Source organism: Phalacrocorax aristotelis, chromosome 8, assembly GCF_949628215.1.
Source record: "Phalacrocorax aristotelis chromosome 8, bGulAri2.1, whole genome shotgun sequence".
NCBI classification, from domain to species: Eukaryota; Metazoa; Chordata; class Aves; order Suliformes; family Phalacrocoracidae; genus Phalacrocorax; species Phalacrocorax aristotelis.
This window is the reverse complement of record NC_134283.1, coordinates 23,029,954-23,043,276: the sequence shown is the minus strand read 5'-3', so window position 1 is coordinate 23,043,276 and position 13,323 is coordinate 23,029,954. Positions and strand designations below refer to the sequence as shown.

General features: G+C 42.0%; 1 protein-coding gene across 17 annotated transcripts in view; it reads left to right on the top strand.

The window, feature by feature from the left end:
- The window catches only part of CTCF (CCCTC-binding factor), a 37,207-nt gene extending 24,280 nt beyond the window's left edge, over positions 1-12,927 (top strand). For all 17 annotated transcript variants that reach the window (XM_075101873.1, XM_075101872.1, XM_075101879.1 and 14 more), the window contains 9 exons: positions 226-396; positions 1,433-1,566; positions 3,072-3,192; positions 4,001-4,150; positions 5,547-5,707; positions 6,133-6,315; positions 6,743-6,878; positions 10,188-10,355; positions 11,372-12,927. In XM_075101873.1, coding sequence (XP_074957974.1) covers positions 226-396; positions 1,433-1,566; positions 3,072-3,192; positions 4,001-4,150; positions 5,547-5,707; positions 6,133-6,315; positions 6,743-6,878; positions 10,188-10,355; positions 11,372-11,553 — 1,406 coding nt within the window. In that variant the 3' untranslated portion in view covers positions 11,554-12,927. The remainder of the gene's footprint in view (positions 1-225; positions 397-1,432; positions 1,567-3,071; positions 3,193-4,000; positions 4,151-5,546; positions 5,708-6,132; positions 6,316-6,742; positions 6,879-10,187; positions 10,356-11,371) is intronic.
- Positions 12,928-13,323: the final 396 nt, after the last annotated feature.

Genomic DNA, 13,323 nt, shown 5'->3' with positions numbered 1-13,323 from the left:
GGCACCCTTTTTAGAGTGGAGAAGGAACACTGAGTGCTGGCATACTAATGAAAACCGAAGCCAAGCCAGCCATAGGCAATGACTGTTTCTAAGGATTTAATGGTACATGATGTGTTCCTTGTAGTAGTTGTACCTCCAAGAATCTCTCCTTTTCCCTGCTATCTCTTACATTATGCAGTAGACCACAGTACTGTCAAGAGTAAAGATGATTTCCTTCATGGCTAGGTGTAAAGAAGACATTCCAGTGTGAACTGTGCAGTTACACTTGTCCACGTCGTTCCAACTTGGACCGCCACATGAAAAGCCACACTGATGAAAGACCACATAAGTGCCATCTCTGTGGCAGGGCTTTTCGGACAGTCACATTGCTGAGGAACCACCTCAACACTCACACAGGTACTCTTGCTTTTGCATACATTGTTTTTGTAGGATCTATTCTCTTTAGAATAGATAGAAAACCAGGGTGGATCTGTCTTCAATCTGTTTAATTCCACTTACCGAATAAACTAAAAAGAAAGAAACTATGCAGTGCTGTTGTTCATTTCTCATTTGAAGTCAGTTTTCTGCCTGGCCAGATCAGGTGCAAAGCTCATTGGTACATAGGTATAAGGCTGATCCTGGGCTTGATCTGAAATCACCTGAAGTTATAGAAAATGCTCCATTTGTCTTGTGCATTAGTTGTGTTCCAAGCTTTGTGTCACCACTGCTGCTTGCAGAAAAGTAAGATGAGAATGAGGCTGGAGTTAAACATAAGGGAGCTGAAAATAGCAAAAAGATCCCCAACCCAAAACGAACAAACACACCCACAAAAAAAACCCCACTACCACTAAAGAAAAGCCCTCATCAAACCCCAAGGAATAGATTATGAAGTGGACCAACAAAACTTATGGCTAGGAAGCGTAGCACACTTCTGTTTCTCCTTACAAGTTTCTGGTGTAGAACTATGAGGTGTTAAAAATGTGTAGACATGGCACTTCAGGGCATGGTTTAGGAGGCATGGTGGTGTTGGGTTGGGGGTTGGACTTAACGATCTTAGAGGTCTTTTCCTATCTTAATGATTCTATGATTCTAGGTACCTGAACTGTAATTAAGCTTTTTGTGACCTTTCTGCCAGGAAAAGAGTGTCACATCCCTAGTGTTTTCTACCTACCTACATTATGTCTAACTGGATGGTTTAAAATTTGTAAATAACCAAGTGATACAAAAAGAAGAGAGTTTGCTTCCTCATTGAAAGGTTATTAATTCTCTAAGATCTTCAGTCCATTAGTTATGTATACAAAAGTTGTGATGCCTGCACACTATTTGTTGCTCTAATCTTACAGAACATGAAAGCAATGTTGTTAAATCACTTTAAAAGAAAAAAATGTCCCATATTTTCTTTTGCCACTAAACCTGACTGTCATCATCTTCCTCTTCTGCTGTAAACGATTAGGTACTCGCCCTCACAAGTGCCCAGACTGCGACATGGCCTTTGTGACCAGTGGAGAGTTGGTTCGGCATCGCCGCTACAAACATACCCATGAGAAACCCTTCAAATGTTCAATGTGTGATTATGCTAGTGTGGAGGTATGTTAGTTAATTGTTACAGCACTGAATATTTCCTTGTATGCTTCAAAGCCTGTTTACAGTCTGTTATGAACTCTGTTCTTGTACATTTTCTCTTTGGCCATTTGTTTAAAAGGCTCTAAGCAAAAACGTTGCAAATCAGGTCTGCTCATAGAAGCAAATGGTGGGGCTTCCCTAGTTATTGAGAGAACAGTTTGAGAGCATGTATGCATAGAAATCCTAGGCGATATCCATTTCTTTTTTGGAGACAATAGTTGTTGTCATTGTTTCTTAAATTATTCGGCCTTTAAGATGATTGCAGTAATTGTAGTGTGCTCCACGTTGAAGGAGGCAGCCATCTTCTGCTGCAGTAGGGTGTACTTTCAGACTAGAGGTGCCCTCCCATTTTAGAAACATGCATTCTGCATGTTATCTGTTTATGCCATTAAGGTGACTGTAGCCAAAATTAATGAGCCTTTGCCTCAATATTGGTGAAAAGTAGCTTTGCTAATACTGGAGTGATTGACCAATTTGCTCAAGCAAATTAAGCTTCCTTGAGTGCACTCCCCTATGCAGTATTGCTACTTATGCTGCAGGACAGCTTCTATATTGCGATAGGAAATTTGATCAAGCTGATGAGCAATGTAATTGAAAAAAAAAAAAAAGGGGATGTCTGCAGTGGAAGAAGGCTACAGTGGGGAGAGGCTGAGTAGGGCCTTTTCGTCCTACCCACGCTGTGGCTGCAGTGCTGTAATTCCAGTCCCTGTGGTTTGCATGCTGAATAACTTGTGCTGCAGTGGTTTTCATGGTATGAATTAGGAAAGAATAACCAAGTTATTCCTTATGCGAGCTCGTGCTGTGTTTTATAGGCATAGGTTTGGTGATTAAACAGCATGGTCAGGCTGGAGTAGAAAAATGCCTTAACATCTGTGTTCATGCCTACCTTTAAGCTGGATTCATGCCTTCTAGAGAAGCACAAATCCAGCTTAATCTTCCTTCAAGAGAGGAAAGGAATTAAGCCACCCTGTTGATTGCAGGACTAGATTTTTGTTGTTCTTAGCAAGAAATTGATTTGTCTTCTCTCTCAAAGTAACTGGAGAGGACCCAAGAAAGCCCCCTGTGGAGAATAATATACTGTAGAGGGGACGGTAACCCCTGCAATGTTTCTTGCATCCATGCTTTCCCAGAACATTTTCTTGTGTTTCTTCAGGATACTTTCAAATTTTAGTGCGTTTTCAGATGCCGATATGGTCAATAATAGTAAGGTGAGCACAAGACTAAACTAGGCTGCACTGAAGGTAGGAACAAGCATCGAGCAAGACCAGGAATGAGGTTGGGAGGTGAAGTAGAATTGGCAGGAGCTAGTGGCTATGTGCAGTGTGAGAATGGGATTGGAACATGCTTGCTTGTTTCAGTGGCAAGTATAAATAAAACCAGACTACCATAACCTCTTAACTGCTTTCTTGTACTTTTGGCAATCTGACCTGCTCATCTATGCTAACTTCAGTCTTGCTGTTGACTTCCAGGTTAGCAAATTGAAACGGCACATTCGTTCTCACACTGGAGAGCGTCCGTTCCAGTGCAGCTTGTGCAGCTATGCCAGCAGGGATACCTACAAACTGAAGAGACACATGAGGACCCACTCTGGTATCAATGCTGTGTTTCTTTAGTGTGGGTTTTTTTATGTTTTAGTGTCAGCGCTGAGGCTGTGTACAGTGTGTGCTAACACTTAAACAGCAAAAAAAATACTATTTTGTAATTTAATGTAAAACCTTTATAGAACTCATAGTGATTTGTAAGCGCTAGTAAATTCATAACCTGATAGTAATTGCTGCATTGAGAAATGAGCTTGGAGGATTCTGATTTCCAGTTTGACTGTGAGCTGATAAAATACAGGCAATTCTAGTAGGGAGAGAAGAAACTTCTTCTGTTATCAGCGTTCCGCTTCCAGTTGAACTTTATAGACATTTGCAGTTTCATGCTTGAGTGTAATTACAAAAGCATCTCCTGCATGTTGGTTCGTAAAGAGCCTAAATTTTTTATTCAGTAGAAATAGGGTTGGATGTTACTGGAGTGCCAAATTAATCATACTGCTAAAATTGGAAGGGGAAAAAAAAATGCCCTTGCCTGTATTCATGAGCTTTCAGAACCCCCACCCCCCAAAAAAATCTGATGCCGCTTGCTGTCTTCTGGCAGCCTGTGTGCGTAGGTCTTCCATTCATCTCCAAGTAAGGATAACAATTTAACTCATTTGCTTAGCGGTTGGACTTGAGTCTCTTTGTAGAAAGACACATACCGGAGCTAAAACTTCTGGAGAAAGAGACATTATTGAGCTCTTTCTAGAGTTACTATTTCTATCAACTAGCTGTTGCAAGTTTCCTTGGAGGTGGTTTTGTTTGGTGAGATTTTTTTTAAATTAAAGTACTTGTGCTATTTTTCCCTTCTGCTACTGAAGGAGAGAAGCCATATGAATGTTACATCTGCCATGCTCGCTTCACTCAGAGTGGTACCATGAAGATGCACATTTTGCAGAAGCACACAGAGAACGTGGCCAAATTTCACTGTCCTCACTGTGATACTGTTATAGCGAGAAAGAGTGACTTGGGTATGTATCTCTCAAAAGTGGCCACTTAGTGAAGATTCTACAAAACGCTCCCCAGAATTAGAGTTCATAACACAGCTGCTGTCTCTTTTGGGTTTTTCAACCTAATAATTCTGGTAAATGTACAACATGAAGTACAGGCTTAGATGTGTGGCTGGTAATACACACTTCTAGCTTACAACAGCAGCTGCAAACTATAAGAATTTTCAGTTTCTCTTTGTTACTTGAAAATGTAGCATGTTTTACAAGCATACAAGGCAAGCTACTGTTTTCAGACCCACAGATGAAAGTCATTTATTGAACTTGGATTGCGATTACAACTGCATATCAACTGGAGTCTGAAAAACCAGACGATCACTTGGCTTGACCTCTTGCACATTGTAAGCCATTAAGTTTCATGCAGAGATATTTTCATCAAGCTAAAAGGTTTGAATTAGATAGACCAGATAATTTTCCAGGATGTGAAGCTGTGTGCTACAGAGGATAGGAGAGACTGAATTGTCACAAAAGCCCTGAGTCCTTGCAGTAGGAGAGTCTTGATCTATGAGCAGTACCCAGTGTGATTTCAGCAGGCAAGCTCTCTTATGTTCTACAAGAAGGTGAAAAAAAATCACGTCCAGAGCAGCCGAGGAGAAGGAAGAAGCCACGATTTGGCAGAACTTTGTCTGTAAACAAAGTATTGCCCAAGGATGGGAAGGCAGGCTGCCTTCCAGTAAAGACAAGTGTAAAGTGGCGCGGTGAGAGGCAGTTTGAGAGGATGGCAGTCAGTTGATGTGAGGAGCAAATGAGCTGATTTACAATGGTGAAAAACTGCTGTTATCTTTGAAGAATATTGTTCTAATAATGCTTTATCTATCCTAAGCTACCTTGTGCAGCTGTGGTATGCTCTTAGCTGGGGGATTTTAAAGAAGTTACTAAAACCTCTGTTGGGGATTATCTGCTGGTATCCCTGTTGCCTTCTAGCCCTGTCACTCTGACTTCTAATCCTGCAGAAAATCCTGTTTCTCCCAATGTATTACCTGGCTTCTGGCTGTATCCAGGCAATTCAGGGTAGTCTTAAACATAACAGTCCACAGACTCTTTAGTTTGACAATCATATGTTATCAAATGCAAGGGTACTCTCTCAGCACAGATTGTGACTAATAACGAAATCTAGATTACTGTGGAAGAATTTGGAGTTTTTCAGCAGTTTCAGTTTTTCAGTTTCTGTCTAGAAACTGTTCTGGTTGCTTTTAATTATGAGTCTTTTAGGTTTATAGTTGAATCCTAAATCAACTACTTCACTTTCTTTGGTTGAGCTCATGAGCATGTGGAAGGAAGATCGCTAAGGGGACTGTAGGCTAGTTTTCCATGCTTGGAAAGCCAGGATGACTAAAACCTCTGATTCTTTTGCTCCTAGGCGTCCATTTGCGAAAGCAGCATTCCTACATTGAACAGGGCAAGAAGTGTCGCTATTGTGATGCTGTGTTTCATGAGCGGTATGCCCTCATACAGCATCAAAAGTCTCACAAGAATGAGAAGCGCTTCAAGTGTGACCAGTGCGATTATGCATGCAGACAGGTAAGCTGGTGGGACTGGCACCCCTTATGAGTGTGAGAATGAACAGGATCTAAAAGTATGAGGTGGAAATGTTAGCTGTTAAGTTTGACCAGCTGTCAAGATCGATTAGCTCCCTAAATCTTTTGAAGGGTGTGAAGGAAAGTTCAGTGGCCTTCATTTCTTGGTGCAGTGCTCCCCTGTAGAGAAGTGGTTTCTAAGTCATAACTTTGATATATCTGTTGACAAAGGGATAAGAGTCCATACACGATGGAGGTAGCTAGGACTGAATATGCTATCAACCAAGATATTCTCACATTCCTGTGGAATCATCCATTCCTTGCTATTAACGATGAAGTTTTGGCATCCTTTTAGCTGAAAATTTGCTCTTCTGTATCCACGTGTCTGAGTTCTTGGGTTACTTTTCCTGTCTTGCTTGTCCCGGTCAGGAGCGGCACATGGTCATGCATAAACGGACCCATACTGGAGAAAAGCCTTATGCCTGTAGCCATTGTGATAAAACTTTCCGTCAGAAACAGCTCCTCGATATGCACTTCAAACGATATCACGATCCCAACTTTGTCCCTGCTGCCTTTGTCTGTTCCAAGTGTGGCAAAACATTCACTCGCAGGGTAAGGGAATATGCTGGTCTGAATTGTGGGGATTTGGGGTGGAATGCAGCTGTCAGCCAAGGGGAGGGGAACATGTTTACCGAGAAGGAAAGGTGGGTAAGATATGGGGCACAATACTGATCTTTTAAGTAGAGCACTTCTGTCGGAGAGGAAAAGAGAGGGGGGGAGACCTGGTATAATTAAGAGCTAGTACTAGCATGTTTTAGCGTTGACGACATGAGCAATGTGAAAATTTGACTTTATGAATAAAAGTTAATGAAACTTACCAATTTCCCCTGAATTGTCTTCCTTTAAAAAAAAACAAAAACAAAAAACCATGACACGTAAGTTACTAGAAATGTCTGAAAATACAGAGCCAGAACATCTAGTCTTTAATTCAATGCATGTTGTATTTTTTGTTGTGTTTTTTTTCTTTTCCACTGAGTAGAACACAATGGCCAGACATGCTGATAACTGCTCTGGCCTAGACGGTGGGGAAGGAGAAAATGGAGGAGAAACGAAGAAGGGCAAACGTGGCCGAAAGAGAAAGATGCGGTCTAAGAAAGAAGATTCCTCTGACAGTGGTAAAAAATAGCTCAGTACATTCTGAACATTACAGGCCTGTGATTCACTGTCTATGTTAGCTGTTAGTTTACCTGTTCTGCAGGTTTGTTCTGGGACTTCAAAGGCTTTTACCTAGTTGGCAAGCAGAAAATGGCAGTACATGGCCAAGTACAGAGTTGACTGCCTGTGAGGGATAGTATAGATTCTGCTGTCCTGGGCCTCTTCCAAGATAAGAGTAGTTGAAAAAACATGGTATGACACCCTTTGCCTAGGCTGTGCAGTTCCTGTCCTGCCTGCTCTTCTGTGTGTGAAATTCTCTGGTAGTGTTTTCAGTGTCCCGAAAGAAACTCTGTGGTTTTGTGGTGCGCTGCTATGAAATGCCACATTCTCCTGCTTCACTGCTGCTGGGTAGTATGTGGCATGTCCAGATGTCCCCACTGCTGAATAGCTTAACTACTTTGGTGGGGGAAGGCTGGCAGCATCCAAGAGAATGGTGGAGATAGTGCTGCAATCTATGGACTGTTGGGAAGGTCATGCTGAGACAATTAAAGGGTCAAGGAGGTGGTGGTGTCTTCCACTTCACAGGTGTGTTTGCGTGTATGCTGGTATTGAAAAGATGACATTTGAGGGGCTCTGACTTTCTGGACAATGTGTCAGAAAAGGGGTTAGGTGCAGTTTGTAATAGGGTGGCTACTGTCTGTAAGCTTTTGCAGAACAGGGAGATGCCAAAAGCCGTTGCAGCAGATAGTGATCACCTTCACTGCTGTATTATTTGTGAAGTAATAGTAATAGTCCTCCCTCCTGGTGGAGGGAAAACTTAATTATATCTTCAGCAGGAAAATCCAAGTAGAGTCTCAAGACCAACCAGTTCAAAGATGATTCTGCAAAAGCAGTGTTGCTGATTAGTCTTTTATCTGGAGTGCTTTAATTAATCAAGGGCTGTGGGTTGGGAGAACTGGGGTATTTCTGACTAGAGAATGTCTGAAATTCTTGTGGCAAACAGGTTTTATAGGATGAGTATTATCAAGTGGCTTGTGCAAGCCTTGATTGCAAAAACTCTGTAGAAATAAGTGCTTAAACTCATGCTTGTATAGATATTTGAAAAAGTGTTACAGTAAGTTGAATGAAGCATGTGTAACTTTATTGTTCATTTAAAATATGAAAAGATCATGGAGGCAGAGTAAAATAACTGCCTTGATGGAAGGTAGTTGAAAATGTGGGATTCTGGAGTATCTAATTTTTAATATCTGATTTGTAGGCTTCCTGGAAGTTTAACCTATTCTAAAATCCCAAATTTTATTTAGTCGATATGGTCTGGGTTCCAGATAGTTTCTGGGGAAGCCGGTCAAAAGTCATGCTTGTTAGGTGAACTGACAATGAGCATTGTATGATTGTGGCTCAGACTCCGTGACTGAGAGAATCCTTTCAGCCTCAGATGAGTTGACAAGTCTGCGTTGACTTTCTTAGTTGTTTGATAAATGTAAACAATTGACTAGTGTGAGCTGAGCAGTGGTAAGAAAGAGGTCCTAACCACATTCTCAGGAGAATTGCATTATTCCGCGTTTTTGTCTCTGGATCTGCATTGTCACGTGTTTCGGCAACTGTGTAGTATCTAAAAATGGTGAGCAAAGCTGTGACCAAACAGACCTGGCTTGTGCTAATGGGAAGAATACTAAATAGCAAACGATAGTTTTGTCTCCCATCTGGCCTGTCTGCCCAACATTACACAGACTGTTAGTTGATGGACATTGAATTGAGGGGGGAATGTAAAGAGCTCTAAAAAGCTGGGACCTGAGAAATCAAAAAAATGAAAGAAATTTGGCTTGGGTAATATTGCTTGAGTGACTGCATAAAAAATAATGCAGCAAATACATGCCTCAGTGTGCATAAGGGACAGTTCGTGTGGGTTTGGGTTTTTTCCCCTTTTAACTGGATAAATAGAAGTATGCCTTACACAATGGCCTTTTTGTTCATGAGTGAAGCCACTTTTCTATGCAGTGGATGCCCTTACAAATTAAGGGCAGTCATTTTGCTGTCCAAACAATATTATCTGATTCAATATCTCTTACTGCTTTTTGTCTGCTTTGGTTTTGCCTGGGGCATTCTGAACACGTCAATGGTGCTTACCTAGTAACTTCAAGGAGTGTTCTGAAGAATAAAATGTAGAGCAATAAACTCGGTTATCAACGAAGTTGCAAAAAACCCACAGCTTGCTGTGAGGACTGTTGGATTGGTATCACCTCCAAAATGCAGTGTGAGGTGCAAGGAGTTGATGTGAATGGGAGGTGCCATCATAAAGTCTTTGAGTAGACAGGGCCTCATAAAATATACTGTGTCAGACCAGTCCTGACTCTGAAGAGAGGTCTTGGGGAAAATTCTCTTAGTCATTAGTTGGTAAACTGAGTGTTGATGGCCCTGGAAAGCATGGTGGTCTGCAGGCCTGTGCTCACCCACAATGCTTAAGAACAGTTTTGTGCGGTTCTACCATATTCAACCTAATTTTGGGGTCTTGGACATAAGTCCCAGTGTCTGGGAACTGCTACCCTGGTTTCTCATCTACTTAACAGAGGAGGACTGAAGTATGGCATTGCTGTTTCTTGAGGGCTAGGAGACTTGGTCTTGGATCCCTCTTGAGCTCTAGTGTTTCACAGAGGTACTGTAGTAGCTGATCCTCTTCAGATCACCTCAGCCCCTCCCCTAAGCATCCCGTAAGCAGTCCTGTGTGATTCAAAACTGCCTTTCCCCTGTATCCCTGTTATATGTCCTGCCCCCAGCCAGCCATTCCCCCATACCCCTTAATCTGGAATGTGGTCTGGAGAGCTGTTCCTGATGACTTCTCCTGGTGGGTTTCACACCTGGGCACTGAGGCTGATGGCTCTCCTGGGAGTGGCCCGGACAAGATGTTTGTTCCTCAGAGGTCATGGGTTTGGGTTGCCACCTTCCATCATGCACCCCTGTGCTCCACTGGGTTGTGCTGGTGGGACTCTGGGGGGCTGATGGCTCCTTTTGATGGGCCTGGGAGTAGCCCAGCAGTTTATTATTTGGTCACCCTCCTGCCATTGTCTTGCTGAGCTCCTTTGTGGATATGCAGAAGAGCTTTTATCGCATAATCTAATGTAATTATGTGTTCTTTCGCTTTCTGAAGGAGAACTTGTTTTCTCTAATGTGAGGGTAACAGGCTAACAGTCCCTGTCACCTGCTTCTCAACAAAGGCCTTGTTTGCCTTCTTTCTCATCAGAGTTGACTCCTTCTGATGGTGGTTCTCTGTAGCGGGATGTGTCTCATTCTTTTTTAAACTGAACACTTACCTGATACAATGTTTCTTACAGAGGAAAATGCTGAACCAGATTTGGATGATAATGAAGATGAGGAGGAGACAGCAGTAGAAATTGAGGCTGAACCAGAAGTTGAGCAAGAGGCTCCTGCACCACCTCCCAGTAAGAAACGAAGAGGAAGACCACCAGGCAAAGCTGCCACCCAACCAAAACAATCCCAGCGTAAGTCACTAATTGAAGCTTCATTACACTGCTTGTTTAAGCTGCTTTTTCTTTGGATTTGGCAGTTCTTGTAGGAGAACTGCTCCCCTCAAGTGAGCTTATTTAAAAGATAGATAACTGTATGTGTCTCTTCTTTGCTAAGACCTTTTGTGGGAAATTTGCAAGGATTTCCTGGTGACAAGGGAACAAAGCTGCTTCAGGCCATGCTTAAAGAAGAGGACATTATTTTTTTTTCAACATTATTCTGTTTCATAGATGTGCAAACTGCTCACTTTTTTGCACTAGTTACGGTATCTCTGCTAAGGTACAGTTCCTGGTAAAGCAGCTGTTGGTACAGTCACCGTGGTACTCTTACCTACGTAGACTTCTGTCGGTATTACCACAAAAAAAAAAGTAGTTCTGAGCATAGCATCACTGGAGATGTCATTTCAACTCTGAAGATTCTTCTCTGTAAGAATAGACATTGGTAACTGTGCAAAGACTAAGTAAATAAATTCTAGGAACAAAGCAGGAAGGGCAAATTTGTTCCTTCGTGGGGTAATGGCGTCCCCAGTGGCTTGGCAGTCTGCTCAGTGCTACAAGTGTGGCCTGTGTCCTTCCTAGAATTACAGCCTGTGGAAACATTTTATGCTGAATTAATCACTAGTGTCACTGGATTCCCCTGAATTTGAAGTTGTGCCTTATGCCCATACATTGATACAGTCTTGTTTGATTACTCTATAAAATCCATTGTTTGAACAATGTCTTAATATCCAAAGGCTTACTGGAACTGTTGTAGTGGTAGCACATCTTCATACAGGGGCAGGGAAATAGATGCTTGATACTTGGGTGAATGAGGCAGGTTGAATCACTCCCCACTAATGTGGGGGTGTGAGTTGTAGGCCCCAGCTTCCCTCTCCATGGAAGAGTCTTAACTTTTCAGTAGATACTTACCTGGTGAGGTGTGCAGGCCAGCTCTGGAACCAGTAAAAAGGTCTGTTGTTTCCCCCCTCCCCCTTTGTTTTCTGCCCTTCTAGCTGCAGCAATCATTCAGGTTGAAGACCAGAACACTGGTGAAATTGAAAATATTATAGTTGAAGTAAAGAAAGAACCTGATGCAGAAACAGTAGAGGAAGAGGAGGAAGCTCAGCCTGCAGTAGTGGAAGCTCCCAATGGAGACCTCACTCCTGAGATGATTCTCAGTATGATGGACCGGTGATGGAGGAAGACCACACTGGCTGACTGAACTGGCCTGGGCTGTGTTTAAGCGGCTCAAATCTATTTTTCCTTTTACCTTTTTTCTTGGCTTTGGGAAATGCATCATTTTAGACCATTTTACCAAACATACTGGGAAATAAAACTTCAAAATGATGTTAGAATGTGATTTAACTAGAAGTTGCTGTTTTATGTTAGCATTACAGGATCATGGAACATTAGGAAATATTTTGGAGTCCTTGAGGGTTTCCTGTGAGATGCTTGATTTCGTTTTGCTCTGAACTGCATTGTAAAGCTGGTCCAAGGGCCATGTTTACATGCACCAAGTTTTAATATACAAAAGCGGGAGCCTTGGCCTAGAGTATGTGGTAAACCACTCCGGACTTGCCCTTCTGGTTCCCAGAGTCCTTGAGTCTCCTTCTCTCAGTAGTGTTTTTAACTGTAAATGCAGACTAGGGAGGGTTCTAGACTTTTAAAATGTTTCTGCTTTTCCCCACTGACTAGCTCTGGTTCTCCAAGTCGGCTGCACACGGTAGTTTTGGCATGCTCCAACTGGTTTCTGTCCTTAATATGCTTTGCTTTCTGCAAAGCATTTCTGTAATGGTCAAGCTTGTAAATAACTTTTTTTTACATTTTAATCTTTTTCCATTAATTAAAAGGTATGCAAAAATACAGTTTAAATAAACCCCAGTATTTTAATGCCTTTCAAACTAAGTGACGAGAATTGATAGTGTAAATGTTGGAAAAGCTGTTGATAACCAATCATGTAGAGAAGAGACGTACCCAGACTATTGCTTGCAGAACGAGAGAAACCCACATATGAAATCTGGTTTTGAGGCACACAAAACTGGCATTTGAAACAAGTATAATTAACCTTCTTTTTGAGTTATAATTTCACAACTACATTTCCTTTGCTCTATCTTGTAGTTGTATTTTGTGTTTATGAATCCTTTGTTAAGGCAGAAGTGGTGATTTATAAGTGGGTCACTGCAGCCCTCAAAACCTGGGCCAGGAAATTTTAATAGGTCAGTAATTATACAATTTTGGATCTCTGATAAAGACGAAAAGGAATAATGTGAAATACAAATGATGCCTGTATATGAACTGTCACATGTTAAAATATGTAAGCTTTTTATAGAGCCTCAGTCTTGCTGATTTCAAACAAATTTTTCTTCTATGTATCGCTTTTAAGAGAGCTATCAGTTTAGCTATCAGACTCTAGGTTGATGCATTTTTGTACTTAGCTGTACTGTGTGATATTTTTCATTATTTTAGGAAGCCAACATGGGAAAAAATACTGTTATAAAATATGTAATGGGGTTTGAAAGCTGGGAAGGAGAATATACTGCTGTACAGCTAATAAATAATAATGGATTAACATGTGTACTCGCTGGCTGCTTTCTTTGTGTGTATTATTGGTGTGACCTGGCGATGATATCCAGACTGAAGCCTCTCCTATGTGGATGCTACACACCTGTAACAGGGACCAACTCTTCTCTTGCTGCAGGTGTCCCTCTGCCCTGTGCCGAGTGCAAGGTAGCTCTTGGTCGTGTTAAATCACGGTGTGCTGCCCCGTCCCAGCCACAGGTGAATGTGCACATAAGCAAGGGTCATTACTGCTGTGAAGCCAGTGCGTGATCCCAGTTCCCTTACAGCAGCTCCACTGTGTAGCAAGGATCTAAGCTGCTTGTTCAGCTGGGGCTGCGTGGAGGAGTGGTCAGTAGAGAGGTGATGTAAAATATGCTGTCATCAGTGTGCCAAACATCAGCATTAG